This window comes from Neodiprion virginianus, chromosome 6 (genome assembly GCF_021901495.1).
Source record: "Neodiprion virginianus isolate iyNeoVirg1 chromosome 6, iyNeoVirg1.1, whole genome shotgun sequence".
NCBI lineage: Eukaryota > Metazoa > Arthropoda > Insecta > Hymenoptera > Diprionidae > Neodiprion > Neodiprion virginianus.
In genome coordinates this window covers 26,618,578-26,636,201 of record NC_060882.1, presented here as the reverse complement: position 1 = coordinate 26,636,201, position 17,624 = coordinate 26,618,578, and the positions used below count along the sequence as shown (strand labels likewise).

Sequence of the window (17,624 nt, the reverse complement as noted above, 5' to 3'; positions counted from 1 at the left end):
GTAATCAGGGACGGACGAAACTTTTTATATTTATAAAACATGTAAATATATTTGATGTAAAGTTCAGTACACAGGTTCGATCAAAATTTGATTCTAGAATATCCGCTACATAAACTGCGGTTAAAGTACTCGTGAACATATCTGATACAAAATGGTGATGATAATTTCCAAGTATCATTATTAATGATAACTTCATTTTGGCAGTCGAAATAGAAAACAACATGCTTGGGTAATCCATACAAATGTTTTATGCTCAAAAAAAGTGGAGTGTTTGTCGTTATTTAATTTCAATTTAAAAGTTTGTGTCATAATTTGGACGATGTCGTGATACACTAGTCGTACTTTCGTAACCTGGGCTTCTGTTACTCCCACGTGAGGCATTGTAATAGTACCCATTCCATTCGGATCGCCAACTATCGTACAAATTATATCTTGAAGAATCATGGTATGGTCCGTCAACCATCATCTATAAATTTTCGTGAAATGTAGCCATTAGTGATCAGTTGAAATTCGGATGTCAGCAGAAAAGAATAACTTGATAGTACCTTGTTAGACGTGGCATCAAAAGATTTGTCATTCCAATCTGCATCTATATCATACAAGTCCTCTTTAGGGTATTCCTTTGGATAATCCTTTGAGTAATCTTTTGGGTAATCGAGTGACCTGCGCCTTGGTGTTGTTTGATTTTTATGAATTATATTTTTCTCTATTTCTTCATCAAACATAGGCATTGTTGGCTTAATTTTAGCAACATTTCGACGATTTATCATCTAGAAAAATGAATCTTTGTCATTACTTTAACGAGTTCTTTTTTAACAAGTAGATGATAATATTTTAAAACTACTTACAACAAAAACACCGAATATTATTATAAATAGCAATCCTCCAACCCCGATCACGATAATAGCAATTGCCCACTGTGGTATAATTGTATTATCATTGGCCATCTGTGGTGGAAGGACTCGTTTTTGCACAACTAAAAAAATTAAAGGCCTTTCTCAGCATGACTTTTCGACACATAATGATTTATATCGTCATTTCAGCATTGATTCGATCTTACCAACAAAATCAGTTGATGCAGGATCAATAGTAAACTCTCCGAGAACTAATAAATTGTCAGATTCTGAGCTATTGTCATTGTTCGATGCATGTACATTTAAAGCATCGTGAAAGATTGTCTTCAACTCTTGTGTGTTAATTTTTGTTCCAATTTCACTCAGTTCCACGAAGTAATCAACCAGTATACTTCCTTGGCTAAAATAGATGAGTTTCAATATGGTTACTCACATTGCTTAATTCAAATGTTATGTCTGCTCCAAAGTCTCTATTTTTCTGGGTGATACAATTGAGAATCTTTACCTGAATGCATCTATTCTTATTTTCTTGTACCATTTCCTCAAAGTATTAGATTTAGTAAAAGCCAAATCTATCTGAAAATCGATAATGATGTTATTCATTTTTTGATATCTACTTATTTATACACAACTCCATATTAATTACAAGACAATATTTTTTCACTGTCTTGAGCGAAGCTAATTGCAAGTTACCTCATTTTCCACTTCAGCAGCAAGTTGTTTCCACTCTTTGGTATTACTATCCAGTAATTCAGGTATCCAAACTGTATGTCCAACAAGGCGAATAGTTCCAGCCACTTCGCATTCTTCCTCACAAATACCAGGTGTAGTAGGTCGAGGCGTTGTTGTAGTCGTTGTAGTAGTCGTCGTAGTTGATGTCATGCTTGCTGCTACAGTACTGGACGTATTGTTAGAATCAGGAGTTGCTGTGCGTGCTGCCTCGAGTAATTTTTCAATCGATATAGGAGTCGTCGAAGATGTAGGCCATCCTGTGAATTCCGTTGTTGCTCTGGAGCATTAAAAATTAACAATTTAAATTTACAGAAAAATTGGAACCTCAGGTTTTCTTGCAATAGCATTGAGTTATTCAACTATCAAGATACAATTAAACTCTGGTTTATCTCACCTGACTGGCCAGCCTTTATGAATAGCCGGTTTAAATCCACCAGGACCTTGTGCATGTACTGTTGATGGGGTTGTAATTCGATTTATCGGTTTTCTCCCTCCAGGCCGGCTGGGAAAAACTAATTTTATACCCGCAGTTTTTGTTGTTGACACAGTAGCTGGAGTCGTAGCATTTTCTAGTTCAGGTGGGTTTTTGACTGTTTCATCCTTACCGCTTGGTGCATTGGAGCCATTATTTTTTTTTTGATTGTATCCTGGTGGTAAAAGTGAAGAAAGATCCACCTTTGAAACCGCAAATAGGTCGTCTATAGGAGGACGCTTACTTTCGGACGTCGCTTTACTACCATCCTCGTCACTTGGTTTTGGCGGCTTGTATCCCGGTGGTAAAAGTGATGAAAGATCAACTGGGGATTTTTTAGCAGCATTATCTGCCAGTGACTGTTGACTCTTCTGATCAGACGCACCGTTTTGCTTGCTGTTATATCCCGGAGGTAAAAATGAAGAGATATCCACTTTAGCCTTTGCGAAAATATCATCGATGATCGACTTTTCTGTAGGCTCGTTTTTCACCTTCTCAATGTTATAACCAGGTGGCAAAAATGCAGCAATATCTTGTACAACTACACTCTTTATTCTGCCAGTATCCTCCTTACCCGCGTTATTGCTTGTCTTGTCAGCAGGCGGACGCAGTTGAGGAGGCTTTATTACAGCGCTTTTTGCAGTTGAAGTAAGGCTGTTATTCAACTTGGTTTCATTACGATTGAACCTAGTGATTATTGGTTTAAGAGGTGGTCTCGAAGGTGCCACTGGTTTTCTGTTAGCATTGTATTGACGCGGTACAAATTTGCTGATTACAGGCACCCTCATTGTTGTAGTCCGACTTTTTTTTGCTTGTTCAGTTTCCGGTAAAACATCCAGTTGTAATGTGTTGCCTGAATTTCTGAAACCACCATTGAAAAATCCACTCGATAGCTCAGATTGCACTCTGTCCAATTTGTCGATAATACTTTCAGTAGATTCCAAGGGTCCTGGTACCTTATTGTTGCTGTTAACATTCTGCGCCACTTGCTCCACCTGTTCCACAACGGGGAAGGGCAAGAACCTGGCCCCAGAAATACTACGGCTTGTCTGTACCGATGCCAGAACTATAGAATTTTCAGTAGTTTGTGATCTGTCCATTTGTTTGGTATCCACAATTTCGGTCAACGAAGGTGGTGACGAAATTTGTTCAGTAGTTTGTGGCAAAGGAGTTACTGGAATGGATAATGTACCATTAACGACGCTTTTAGTTGTTACCACAGAAACAATCGCTTCTTCAATCAGTATTGATTTATCAGGAAGTTGACTTGCGGTATTCGAAGCTACTACGTAATGCTTGTTACTACTCTCCATAGAGGTGCCTTCATCGTCATCCATCTCTGCGTTATCGCTGAAGTTATTTCGATGCATTGTGTCGTATGTCAAATTGCCTGATATTGAGTAATCTGGTTCTTTTAAGTTAGCTCCCACCTTCAATTTGTCAGATTCAACATTACTGGAATTTGTCAGATGATGTACCAAGCCCGTATCATTATCGTCATCGTCGTAGTAATAGTAGGCATCATATTCTGCCAAATACTCCTCATCCTCATGTGATTCTCTGGAACTAATATTCAGACTGCTGGCTGTAGGAGATTGGCCAACTACACCATCTATCGCTGCATTTCTTGGACTTGCTGGGTGTAACATTGTTTTTAACTCAGAAGGATGATGGGGTTCTTCCTCATATTCGTCACTGTAGTTTTCTTCATCGTTATTAGAAGAGACTTCAGCGTGCATAATATTGTTCTCATCCAGGCGCAATGGCAACTTTGCACTGTCATTCTGTGGTGTTGGGGACTCAAGTGCTTCGTCATTTTCTCTCTGGGCTACAGCCGATTGAAATATTTCAGATGAATTTCCCCACTTTCTTTGAGCATCTATAAGTAAGTTATACAATTACGAAAATCATTTATCCATACAGTTTAAAATTGAGAGAAACGCAGTGAGGGTGAAAGTAACATACGTAATTCAGTCGGCAATTTAATAACGCTGTGAGAAAGTTGAAAAAATGGATTTCCCAATAAATTGATCGACATTGCGATGCGTTCTATGAATTATTAATTGATTTAGAAGCATGTACTGAACGAAAACTGTTCAAATACGTCCTAATATAGTCGCCTTATAATAGTGTCGTGCGACATACATAAATTTCATTAATATGCAACACCTCACTTTAGACACCGTTACGGATTACTGCAATAATTCCATCCATTAATTACTCAATAATAATTCGAGCAGGTAACGCAACAAAAGCTACCAAGCTAATATCATTTTCGGAAATACGAAACGATTCTCTAACAACGGGTAACACGTTTTTTGTATATGATTATTATTTTGAATACCTAACATACCAGTGTAAAAGATATTGGCCAATTATCATTAAACAATTCGATGAAGGCCAACAGGTATAGATAGAAATGTAAAAAAAAAAATTATCCAACACATTAATACATAAGTATAAAGTTACAAAACGCCAATTGAAATGATATTTATAATGTGATTTCGTTTTTATACGTATATATTCACCGTATTTCTGTTTAGAATCGCGCGCTTGTAATATACTTAAAATTCCAACGATTTACTTCCTTACACTTTGTGATGTGGTTACACAAACATTTTAACGAGGTTTTACAAATTGAGATGCACTATTACGTAACGATTTCATAACCAGACACTTTCAAAAGGCCAGATTTATTTTAAAAAATCACATTACGCACAAGATGTAAATGCGTGTCATCGAAATCGGTTGCGAACGATTACGATTCGAACTAATGTAATAATCAGGCAAGCCAAATTATCTTTCTCTAAAATGTACAGCGGGTTCATCTTTATTTTTACGTTATTGGTGTTGAGATAAATCGTATCATTTTTTTCGGAGTGAATATACACGCAATGGCAAAACCGTAAGTTTGGGATTTCTGAAAATTGAGGGCCAGTTTGCTCGGATCAGTCGCAGTTACTCATCATTGTCCCGACTATTAAATGACGTATGAAAAATTCCAAGCAACCTATTGGCAAGTATTTGACAATCCGACGCACGCGAAGGCCGCTCAACTCGGTCGAAGAAAATCGTTTTCTATCGGCAACGCAACGGCGTCGATCCACGAACATTTAATACCAGAGTATCTCGCCTAGCTGAGTAATTTTAATAATATTTATCGAATTACAACACAACAAGAATGCGTTCATCATGGGGTATTTACCATTGAGCATACGCGGACTGTTGTAGCCCTGTCGATAGTCCGCATTTCCGTGTACTCGAGTACCCGAGTAAAACGACAAAAAGAACAGTGTCCATAATAGAAATCTGCAGCTAAAGGTGGTACCCGGATACACCGATGGACCCGTTGTTAACGCCTTCATTCTTCTCAGAAGTGCATATTATTACGATTTATTTACTTATATATTATATATTATCACGCAGGAGGTATACGCTGGTTCACCACTGTTTAATTTCGATAATTTATCACACCACGTACCGATCGAATCACTCGTCATTTTAGACGTCCGTAAAACATATTTCAGTACTAAACAGTAGAAAGCAAAATCCTACTTTCACTTGAGCACGCGTCCCGCGGGCTTGGCGATACTCACGCCGAGGCCGTCGAGCTGGAGGTAGAGGCAGTCGGAGGAGGTAGAGGTAGAAACGAGGTAGGAGGTGGAACCTGGCCGCGAGTAAGAGCTGCCTTATGCCGCCGATACGCCGTTCGGAGTTTCGAACAAAGTAAAAGAAAAGGAGTAAAAAATGATATTGTCGTGTGTCACGGGGAGGCCCCTTCTTCGCATTCTCGCCCTGCCTCGAGGTCCCCGGCCTTCGTTTTCCGTACAAACCGGACGACATTCAAGAATCGCCACGACCTCACCCAGGCTCGCTCACCACGGCTTTTGTATCGAGGAATAAAAATTGTCCATCGAGGTATCCGCACCTCCTAGTTGAATCGAACGGGAAAAAATTTAACGTAACGAAACTGGTCCCAATGTAAACGCGTGTACGCGTCTTCGTACACACAAGACGCGTTAATTATATCATTGTGGGATGAAAGAGAAGACCTTTATACACATTGAATTTAATAAATTTTCACGAACCGCTTCCTTGTCCCGTTGATGATATTCCCTTGCTTTATTCAAGACTAGTTATATATGTAGCAGCGGTCATAAACACGGCGACCTTGAATGTCCTTGAGCGGGAACGGACCCGAGGGCTACACTTTTTGTCTTTTTATTTATTTTTACTCCTCCAAACGAATAAGTAAAAATCACAACCGCGAGAGCACGGTAATTCTTGCTGTATAATCTTTTTTTTTCACTAACATATACAGGTAATGATATGCAAGTATTTCACGACGATTATTTTTGAAACGTGATAAGCAGTTTTTGCAGGGAGTCTTCGCTATCAATTGGCATATCTGCTGAACTTATTCTGGTTTTAATTTTGAAATTAATGAAAAACTTAGTGAAATTACACACTTCATTTCTTGTTTCGTTTTTATTTTACCCTAGATGTATACAGTGTTACGATATTAGTCTAGGAAATAAATTGATAAATTCGGTCCAACTACTGTAATGGCCTTGTCTATGTAATAGTAGACTTATTCGTTCGATGATGCAACGTGGCTGATATTAACTGCAACAAAAACAATTCATGTAAATCAAGTGATCGTTTGCTAGGTGACAATTATTCAAAAACAAAAAACCATGAATACGTTTTTTCTTTCGAATTATGTGGATTTGAAAGAATTCAAAATTTTATATAACTGCATTAAAATCATCATTCATACTTTGTTGTTGGTCTGCGAGAAGGTTCTGAGGCTGTAGGTGGTGGTGGTGGACCTCTGCGAGCCAATTCCTCCAAATAACCCATAAGCAAACGTGTTCGTTCCACAGCTGCAGCTTCCAACACAAGGAACCTTCTGTCTTTTCTTAAAATTTCTTCAATTTCTGTCAGGCAAGCGCTGTTTTCTTGAATTTTTTTGAATGTCTTATCGGTTATCAGTTTTGTTTCCTGAAACGAAAATATTTCCTCAGAGCCCAATCCATCAGTGTCTTGCGGTTTATCTGCATAGTATTTCTTTTTTTAAATACCAACTATCTGGGAATAAAATTAAATATACAAACCTGGAGAAGTTCTCTAAAATCAGCTTTGGCTGCAACTAGTTTATCCTTGATGTATTCTTTGAATTCTTTTTCACATTTCTGCCAATAAAAAATGATTTTCATTAGAATAGTGAAGGTGAATATCAAACCGTACTTCTGTGCGACGATTGAAAATTACAAATTAACTCACCCTATCACTAGAAGAAAACTTGACATATCTGGGATCATCTTTCAAAGTTTTCTTAATATCTCTCCAGGACGTGGTAAGCTCTGTAGATGCTCCAACTTCGTCTAGTAGCTCCCTGAATTTATCGCGCTTTTTACGACCGAGCTGTTCAATATGTTCATTGAATAACCGCTCCTTCTCTTCTCTTTCTAGACTCTCCGCTAAATCCCATCTATGATCTTTCCTTAATTGTCGCTTGGCCTCGCGCCAAGCAAGATCGCCATTCCGAACCTGTAAATGCATACTGATATTAGATGACGGAAACTTACTAAAAACAAAGTCGGTGTCATAAACCTGACAGAAATACAGAAGATCCGTACCAAATCGGCAAGAAGTGCACTGAAGTGCTGAACAGCTTCCGCGTGCCTATGATGTTGCCTTTCCTTATCCCGATCACGGAGGTGAGTAGCGAGAGTACGTTGTACTTCCCGTTCGCGTTCCCTTAAACTGGCCTCAGCCCTTCGTTCTCGTTCGCGTTTCTGCTTCTCGCGATCTTCTTCCGAATCGGAAGCAATATTATTTTCCTCTTTCTGCAGTAAAATATTGTTTATCTTTATCCATTGCGAAGAATGAGATTCAATCCATATACGGTGTATAAAAGTTTGTTCGTTATTTTTTGTTGTTAATACTTACGTCATTATCTCTTTTCAATTTCTTCTCTTCTGGCTCTTCAACCTCCCCAGCTTCCTTCTCTACGGTGAGCTTTTCCTTACCATTCTCCTCATGATTAAGTTCTGTTCTTCTTTGTTTTTTCTCCTTTGTAACTTCTTTATCAACCTTTTCCTTGGACTTGTCTTTGTACTTGTCGTTGTCTTTCCTGTCTTTATCCTTCTTCTCAGATTTATGGTGGTCCTTCTCCCTGTGTTTATGATCCTTGTCGCGTTCCTTTTCTTTCTTTCTTTCCTCCTTCAGTATACGGATATAATCCCTAAACCAGTCCTCTCGAGCAGTAGCAGATTCCACCAGTCTATACCTCCAATCAGATTCTAATTTCTTCTTGCAATCACTCCAATGAGAATGTCTGTCAATGTCCTTGTGCTCTCGCAACATGGTTAAAAAATCCTTTTTCACCTGAAAATGAATAGTATGAGAGTGCCACAGCTGACGAAAGGTTTGATTTTGAGTTATTTACATATTCTTAAGTAAACATTTTTCCTGGTTTGTTTGCTGTACATATTCGATCAAGCTTGCTCATCATTGCAATGTGAGAGCTTCATATGCCACAAGGAAAAAGAACTTCATGAACGTACACCAAACAAGCCAGTTGTAATATCAGTCAAATACGATAAATAAATACTATATTTTTATTTGATTTTTCGTTGAATTATTTTATAGTAATGAGCTGCTTATTTTCGCTGAAAAAAACACAATGATTCCGTGCTGTAAAAATGATCAATTTACCCAAGTCATCATCAATTTTATAATGCTACAATATACATATATTTTATAATGCGTCGATTGATACGAGCAGAGAATGCACTTTGCAACATTGGGATCTATTTAATGATAACTTGGTGTACAAAATAAATATATTTATCCTAATTGCTGTCCAAGCTGAAAATCAAAGTATCATTAGTGAATCATCAGTATCAGCTATTCAATGTTAAAATACACAGGTCATTCAGTTTACAAATCTAGATTTTAATTCGAATAATCAGATTCGTAACATTACATCAACGTCGAAGCAGCCTGAACATCTTTAAATCTAGTTATGTAACCTGAAATTGGCCCTTGATATTTCAACTTCCATTTTGTCTAACTCTTCTTACCATGTACAGAAAATTATTGAAGGAGTATATACTTAAATAAGACAAAAGAAAACCATTCCAATAGATTAAGACGTTGGCACATTTTGCGCTTGACATTGCCATTAAAGATGTAACTGGTCGACTAATCCTAAAAAATTTCAGAGGAAAAGTAGTATGTACCGTATTTATCTAGTTGGGTATTATTTGTTCTCAAGAAATCGTTTTTTACCGTTGTTGACAAAGTCATAATTTTTCTTGAATGATGACTCTCTAACAACCGGAGTTCAAATATTTTTTATCTCGGTTTTTATTTATAGTTAAAATTCCTCAACAACGATTTTCACGCCGTTGATAAAACTTTATCAATAGTGTGGATCGCCAGCCTTTTTTCTGGATTTTCCCTCACCTTATATCAATTTTCCAGTTCTTCGGAATCAATTTTAAGTAGATGGTAATGCCGAGAAATATGTCATCTGAACCCGCAAACGAGGAAGTGAAATATTTTTTGAAGTTACCAGCTGAAATGATGTATACCAAATGTCACATGATGTACATCTGCATTATGGGGAAGTACTATCCTGAATTGTTTTATGTCGTCAGAAAAATACGGTACAAATTATTTGTGTTGAGATTATAGAAAATAGAATTGTCGTCTCTAATTGCTAGTGTGGGGATCATCATACTATGTGATCGAATCATAAGACTATTTTCACACCGATCAGAGTTATATATTAATATTCGCTCGAAGCCACGTAAAGTTACACTAAACTTATAACTTTGATAAAATTCATAGAATGAGTTTCTATGACAACATTGAGCTGTAAGAATAGGGACGTAATTCAACATCAACGGAAGAATGGTTAAATTAGGTAAACCAAAATTTTATCTTCTATTTACGTCAAAAAAATGGAATTTCTATATTAATACTAGACATCTTTGTCTTCCGTCTGCTGATTTTAATTAATTACTAGATAAAATGTGACAAAGTGAAATTCGACGATGACAAAAAAACTGTTATGGATCATATTTTTACAGTATGCAAGGAAAATAAATGGTATATAACAGTGGCTAAACTTTCCATTTTTCACACTAATGAGAAATTGATTTCAATTTATAGCACAATATATAGTCTTAGATAAACTTGTTGTAAAATGTATAAAGCCGAGTCTATTCACTTTTCGCGTGTATTTAATTCTATTCAACTTAGTGTTCCATATTCGGTGTGACTACTGTGCACGCAACTCAATTCAATACTAGATCTTCACTCCAGCAACGAAGTTTGAAAGGATGAGAGGTGATTTTCATCTCAAAAAGTTGATATCGCCAGCATTATTTTGTTATTTCACGTGGAACGTCAAATTACAGATGAAACGCTGCTCGAATATGAAAATTAATACCTCATTCAAGTTTTCTGAATCATTGATAGATGAACCGCAGCATTACTTCTATCCGCGAAGTATGAATCCACAAGTAACCACACATTTCATTCCACACGTACTGGTTGGTTTACGGGCGCTCCTCTAAATCATATTCATCATATAACTAATAACGGTGATTTGGGGTATTCAGAGTATATATCTGAAAATATTGATCATCTCATCGCTCAGAGGGTGGAAGTGTGACAGATATCGAATACAAATTTCAAACTCTAAATGTCGTGCAAAAATCTATCCAAATAATCGTGATTTGCTATGAGTTTGGTAAACTACAAAGAAAAGACAACAGTTTAGTTAATCCCCTGGAAGCCATCCGGTACAGGTAAAAAGTACGTTTTAACCATTCTTACGTAAATGCAAATTATCTTTATATGTACAAAAAGAAGTATTATATATTGAAAAAATTCCCAAATTTTCAAAAATAGTATGTTCATAGTTAATTCGTATGATAATTGTACCACGATAAAATGGATCATGTCTATCGTTCATTAATGTGATATAATTAAGGGAAATGAATTTTGCGCTACCTAAGAGATATTATTGATTTATAATTTTTTTACTTTTGAAATTCAATGGGAACTCATTACTATTTTCATCTGATACTTCCAAAGAATGATTTTGATTTGAGAGAAGTTAATCTGTATTTCTTTTTCTTTGTTTGTTTGTTTGTTTGTTTTTGTTCAAGTAACGAGGATTACGATTAATATACAAATACCGAGTTGTTTCATTCTCATGACTCTGCTTTGGAGTTAAGAATGCAGCGCGCGAGGGTGTGCCAACTGTGCCACGCAGTGTAGGTGGGGATGGTAGATGACATCATCCATGCCACCAACCAGCTTCAGAACCATGCCACTCCACATATGGAACCTGCCCTGCCTGCCTCCTGACTGAAGTGGAGAGTTCAGAACACATAAGTACATAAGGAACCGTCATATACCAACTATTTATTCTCTATCTCTCCCAACAATTTATGATTGTTTATATATATGGAAAGATTTTTCATCAAACAGATTGGATTAGAGAGTAGAGAGTTTACTTCTCATTTCTTCCTATGTGTGTTCTTCGTTCGTTAATAATAACTATATCACTGTTGTTATTATTGCCCTTAGGAATTAATATTAAAAATCATTCAATTGGAACAAAATAATAACATACCTACGGAACCTGAAAAAATTGTTTATTATCACTGAAAGTACAAAAAGTATATTAATTTTGTAGACAATGTTCATACAACAAGTTACTGCCCACTGATTGATACGACATTATTTGTAACGAATCATTCAATATTTTATCATTCTAACTTCCACCAATTACTCCCTCGCAAAATTCATACTAATAAACACATCAGGGTTCCTCCAAATGTTTAGATTTCATTAAATTAGGCATGGGCAGTGACTTCAAGTCTTTCACCAACCATTCTTATGTCAACATCTCATTCTCTCGATTGTAATCTACCAAAAAATTATCCGAGTCTCACATGATACGACAAACCTTTGTGTTCTGCATGCAGGAAACTGTAACGCTGTTAAATGTATGCTGTTTGAATAGATAGTAAAAATGCTTGGACATCATTTTTCATGGTGTAGCTTCCAGTATGTCACAGTCATTGGAGTTATGCAATGCCAATTTTTACTTAATATAATTGGAAAAGGAATTTTAGCAAGCTTTCCAACATTGGCAAATACTTTTAAAATCACAACAATTGAAGTCGTATTTTTTCACTGTTGGACGCAAAAGATAGAACAAAAAACAAAGACGTGGTGAATTGTTATTTGACCTGAGGATTATTTAAAATCAGATTTCATGGCAGTAAGTTATTGTATAACATGTTAGGCTCACATACTTGCTGAAAAAAATGCGAAGGTTGCTAAAACGTAGTAAAGATTATTATATATGTTATTGTTAATCGAGCTTAATCAGTTGGCAGTCTTACACTAAGTTTCTGGTCTTCAAATTGAAACGAGAAAGATTTAGTATCACAAACTTTGAGTTACTTGAGAATCAAGAACAAGAAGCCAAACTCGAAAATGTTCGAAATATTCTTAATTTGCCTAATTAAATTCTAAAAAATAAGATATTTTATATGAAACTGTGAATGCGTGATCTAATGATGATTCGATTGTTTAATTTTCTAGAATTTTGCCAAAACGTTGATTACTTTCTTTCAAAGTAAAACCTGTAAAAAAATTGGCCTTTCAATCGGCAGTATTATGTTATGCTGAATAATTCCAACTGGCATACCTGTTCTCGTTTAGCCGTTTTCTCCTCCTTCTCCCGCTTTCGCACTTCCAGTAGATATTCGTTGAACAGACTCTCGCGCTCGCGCATCTTCTCCACGTTTTTAAAACGGTCGTCTTTGCCATGTTTTTGAGCAAAATCACTGAACGATGATCTGTTTGTACATAAAATATAAAAAGTTAAGTTTAAACTGTGACACTAAATGCCAGATACAATGCCAGATTTTTGGGATCATGATGATAGAATGAAGGTGTTGAGATGATACAGAATACCATATCTCATCATAAAATATACAGTAAGTCAGTAACCTACTTTCCATGAAGTGTAGCTTCTTCGAGAAGCTTCTGAAATTGTTCCTTCCTTTCCTTCATTTTATTTCGCTTCTCTCGTCTTTCCTCCTCAGCTCGCTCCTTTACATATTTTTCAAAGACTTGCTTCCTCTCCTTCGATGTCAACAACAAATAGCGAGGGTCGAATACTATTTTATGCAACTCTTTCTCCCACGTACTGAATGCTGATACCTGAATCCAAACAGGGTCGAATAAAAAATATAAGTATCGTCAACAATTGAAAGTTAACTGATTGTCACAGAACAACGGCAAATTCTACTTACATCTTTTTCTGCTAGCATATCTTTGAATGATTTGATTCTTGTATCCAAAGGAACAATGGCTCTCTCTCTAGCAGCCCTCACTTCTGCTTCAATCGCAGCCTCCTTACCTATGTCAATAGTTTTCTTTCCTTCCTTTTCCTCCTCCTCCTTAGGGATGACTGAGAACGACATTAATGTAAAACAAACAGCAGGTATATAATGTTGATAACTTTGTCATCTACATATGCTGCGGCAAATTGATTAAATACCTTTAACAACTTCTTCTTGTTTTGGTTTTTTAGCTGGTGTTGGCTGTTCCTCGTCACTGCTTTCGCAAGAATCTGATTGGTGTGGATTTTTGGGTGTAGCAACAGCATCTGGTGGAGTGGCAATCAGTTTCTCAACGTCTGCCCGTCCAACTAGATCCTCGGGCCTTTCCCACACTGATATTCGGGAAGAGGGATTATAGAAAAATACGCGACCGTCTCCAGTCCACACAACGCACCTAATTATGGAAAACATAGCAAATATTAAATAACAAATAGGAAAGTTTATTTTTAATATATACAGCTGAACAAGACAATTATTACCATGGTGTTCCAGGAACGGGAGTGCTAGAAATCGGCCTTGATTTATCTTGTGGTTTAGCTGATTCTTTGGGAACAACTTCATCTTTCTTTTGTTTGTTATTTTCAGTTTCCTTGAAATTTTCTTTGGTCTCTGGGCTACTCTCTTCTTGTTTCTCAAGTTTGATCGGCACGTCTTGAGTTCCAGCAGGTACTATGTCATCTGCTTTTTGTCGTATGGCAAGTTTTGCATCTGAAAATTCGATAAGAAAAGGTTTGTAGCATATTAGTAATAGTCGGTATCAAAATGTGACCTGTTACTCCAAGAAACAGACAATATGAAGGAATCACAAATTGATGAAAATCTTTGGATATAATTTATAAACTCGTGCAGTGATTCTCCCAATTTTCTAATCCTGAGTATTGATATACGTACTTTCAAAATCTTTCATTGGCTGCGGCTTTTCCCAAACTGATTCGCCTGCTTTTGTATTATAATAGTACATCCGGCCATCAGGTGCACGATGTTCAGTCCAAACTAATGCTAACGCCACTAACTCCGGGTCTATCTGTGCCAATATGGCGGGATCTTCAACACCAGTCTGAGGAGTCATAACTCCATGTGGCATTTGTGGCATACCTGAATAAAAAGAGACATTCGTTCGCTGAAAATGAATGTGCTCATAACACAATTTAAATTTCGCGCCAAGAAAAATTATTTACCCCAATTTGTTTGAGGTGGTCCATAATTTCCAAACGCCTGGAAGCCTGGCGGAGGCATGCCAAAAGGTGCTGCTCCAAACGGAGTGGGTATAGGACCTCCAAACTGGTTGGTGGGCATTCTGTGTTGCATTGGCAACATATTTGGTGGTGGTTGCATCATGTTTGCTGTGCCGTTAGTCGCCAGTGCACTAACAGCCGATGGTGATGCTGCAAAGTTTTATATTTTACGTTACTTCATAAATCCGGTATATGAAACAATGTAAGATAACGTATTATATATAATTTTAACCATTTGTCTGACTTATTTCCGGCTGTACACTTGTGTCGGTTGGTTCACTGGCTGGTGCGGTAGTTGCAGAAGAAGGTGTTGAGGTAGCAGCTTGACTCTGAGTTTCTGAGCTGCCAGTTACTTGTTCGCCAGACTGTGTTACTCGTGTTTCAGCCGGTTGAGACTGTATTGTACCTGTTGGCGTTGTCGATCCAGTACCTTGTTTAGCAGCGCCATGTACCAGTTGCTCTAACTAATATATTACATAAGAATTTTACCACGTTAGGAGGTGAAAGTATGTGAAACTAATAAGGAAATACGGAATACCGCAAATTCTGAATGCCCACCTGATCTTGTGCCATAACTTTAACATTTGGTCCCTCAGGCTTGGTCCAGGTAGTCTCCCTTGTTCTTATATTATAAAAATATGACTTTCCGTCCCCAGTTTTCGTCTCAACCCATACCTCACCATTAAGGTCTAATCCTGGAATGTTTGTTTGCGATTGATGTATCTGCTGTTGAGTCTGCTGACCGGCGACTTGTGCTCCCTGCTTTAAACAGATTATCATTTACCAGTAAGTAGTTTACTCTTACATAAGATATTCATGCCACAAGTGAGAATATCAAACTTCATTCAGCTGATAATCCTCATTTTATCGATTAATTACAGACGTACATTCATGCTTGGTGGTCCCATTCCAGGCGGTGGACCATACGGGCCAGCACCAAGAGGTCCGTTCATCATGTGTGGAGGGGGCTGAAAAGTGACACAAACGAAAATTAGTATAATCTTTAACGATTTCACAAATGCATTGATCATCCAAGAGTTGAGATCATTCTCAGAATTCGAATAAACAGGCTACCATTCCAGGTGGTCCCATCATGTTGGGAGGCCCCATCAAATTAGGGGGTCCCATAGGGCCCCAGCTTGGATCGAATGGTGGCGGGCCACGAAAACGTGGTCCTCCAGGGCCTGGAGGACAATTGGGACGCGGTGGACCTTCGAAAGGGAACCCATTGTTTCCTCCTCTGAACATTGGCCCACGTGGGCCAAATCCTCGTCCTCTAAATCTAGGGGGCCCACCTCTCATTGGAAAGTCAAATGCTCCCCGACCCCGACCCCTAAAATAAAGACATAAAAAAGGTGATTACCTATGCACTTAGAATCACTTATTACAGATCATCTATCAACGGCATAAATATGAATATCAGAATATTGAGTACGTACTTAAAAGCTCAAAGTTTTGAGAAAATGTACATTCAAAATTTTAAGTCAATTTTAAATATGAGTGAATTGTGCTGAAAATTATAAACAATAGTAAGAAAGTATCAGACAAAATAATCAGTCCCACTCTTGACAAGATTGGAAACAAATCCAAAACTGTTACAAGATTGCGAATTAAATATTATAGAGAATTAGTGCGACCGAGAATTAGAAAGAAACGGAAGCAAATCATTTTTCAAATTCGCAGTTCTACATGTATCAGAACTTCTCAAATGCCAGCTCTACAAGATAAATATATTGTCTGGATATTTCAAATGAAAATCATGAGAATCAAATAACTTCTGACTGATTTGTGGTTGGAATTTACAAAGACAAAATTTTTATTTTTGCTAGCATGTATCAATCTGTTTGCCAGACTATTTAGATTTTTTGGTGATAACTTGTGTGGGAATATAAGTCTTTTGAAACATGTTTTCCCTTTTAATTTACCAAGTGTAACAGAATAACATCCATATTAATCATTTTCAGTTGAAAAAAAAAATTGTTTCCATGGCTACATGTGTGTGTACAGATAACACATGACGTCCTCGTTATTATTATGATTATTGCTGTAATTTTTCTGGAGTGAATATTGCTTTCGAAATCTTTCTTCGAACTTCAATAAATCTTTGCGAGGAGGTTAATCGAGGTGGTCGGGAAATTGGCGAGTAGCTTAAAATTTCGACTCAGTATTTTATTACCTAAAACCTCCTCGGCCTCGCGGAATAAAAGGCCTGTAGTCGTCACCATCGAAATTGTACTCCTCTGTTTCCTCTGTAGGTTCTTCGGTGGCTTCCTGCTCTGTATTAGCGGCAGGCTCCATAGTTGGAGCGGGTTGTTCACTGCTTACTTCCATAGTGTGTTAATTTATCGTGAAAAATTATGGTAACTGCTTTATAAACTATTTACGCCCATTAAGCAAATCTTTTTTTTCTTTTGCCGTTGTGTCGAAGCACGAAACGCCGCAAACAAATCACTATTCCAGCGCGAGGCGCAAGCGGCAAGCAGTAAACACGTAATTACCAACCCAAGAAAGAAATTACCCTTGATTAAGGCGCTACCATTTTCCTTCTTTACCGATTGAAAATTGGAAACCCTTATTGCAATCGTTTCCAATTATCACTAAATCAGTAAATGAAATTGATTCAACTTTTCACACAAAATGCTCTTCGAAAATTTTATCAGCAAGGTATATGGTGAAATAGTTATAAATAATTTCTATTCTGCTGAAGTATTCGTGCCATCCTCGTCCGTGACGCGTTTCGTGCAGAACTATAGCGACTTGTATAGAATGGCTAATTATTTTAACATTTCACCTATGATTATACTCACGAAACTAACTACAGCTTTTTAGATCAAAATGTTCAGTATATTAAAGAATGCGCGTAAGCATTCGTCCACGCAAAAGT

At 37.2% G+C, this 17,624-nt stretch overlaps 2 protein-coding genes and 2 long non-coding RNA genes across 6 annotated transcripts; 1 reads left to right on the top strand and 3 right to left on the bottom strand.

The window, feature by feature from the left end:
- Positions 1–57: 57 nt before the first annotated feature.
- LOC124307840 (flocculation protein FLO11) lies at positions 58–5,689 on the bottom strand. Its single transcript, XM_046769983.1, has 8 exons — positions 5,264–5,689; positions 1,981–3,937; positions 1,548–1,863; positions 1,360–1,430; positions 1,061–1,254; positions 849–976; positions 546–770; positions 58–466 (listed from the first exon to the last, which is right to left on the bottom strand). Exons 1-8 carry the CDS (start codon positions 5,421–5,423, stop codon positions 293–295), a joined length of 3,225 nt encoding a protein of 1,074 aa, XP_046625939.1. The 5' UTR covers positions 5,424–5,689; the 3' UTR covers positions 58–292.
- An 842-nt stretch (positions 5,690–6,531) lies between these two features.
- On the bottom strand, positions 6,532–17,218 carry LOC124307838 (transcription elongation regulator 1). 3 transcript variants are annotated; one of them, XM_046769977.1, is made up of 18 exons: positions 16,917–17,218; positions 15,815–16,073; positions 15,628–15,708; positions 15,299–15,502; positions 14,973–15,204; positions 14,684–14,890; positions 14,397–14,600; positions 13,985–14,213; positions 13,664–13,899; positions 13,416–13,573; positions 13,115–13,323; positions 12,806–12,956; positions 8,014–8,451; positions 7,701–7,931; positions 7,345–7,611; positions 7,176–7,253; positions 6,839–7,062; positions 6,532–6,684 (listed from the first exon to the last, which is right to left on the bottom strand). In XM_046769977.1, the coding sequence occupies exons 1-18, from the start codon at positions 17,069–17,071 to the stop codon at positions 6,681–6,683; spliced, it is 3,567 nt and encodes a 1,188-aa protein (XP_046625933.1). In that variant the 5' UTR covers positions 17,072–17,218; the 3' UTR covers positions 6,532–6,680. The 3 variants fall into 3 exon arrangements, with proteins under 3 accessions (XP_046625933.1, XP_046625936.1, XP_046625934.1); XM_046769980.1 differs by having other exon boundaries at positions 7,701–7,910; XM_046769978.1 differs by having other exon boundaries at positions 15,299–15,499.
- Positions 8,459–10,245, bottom strand: LOC124307859 (uncharacterized). Its single transcript, XR_006908874.1, has 2 exons — positions 9,535–10,245; positions 8,459–9,276 (listed from the first exon to the last, which is right to left on the bottom strand). It is a non-coding gene; the product is annotated as an uncharacterized LOC124307859 (long non-coding RNA).
- LOC124307860 (uncharacterized) lies at positions 15,392–17,081 on the top strand. Its single transcript, XR_006908875.1, has 2 exons — positions 15,392–15,526; positions 15,622–17,081. It is a non-coding gene; the product is annotated as an uncharacterized LOC124307860 (long non-coding RNA).
- Positions 17,219–17,624: the final 406 nt, after the last annotated feature.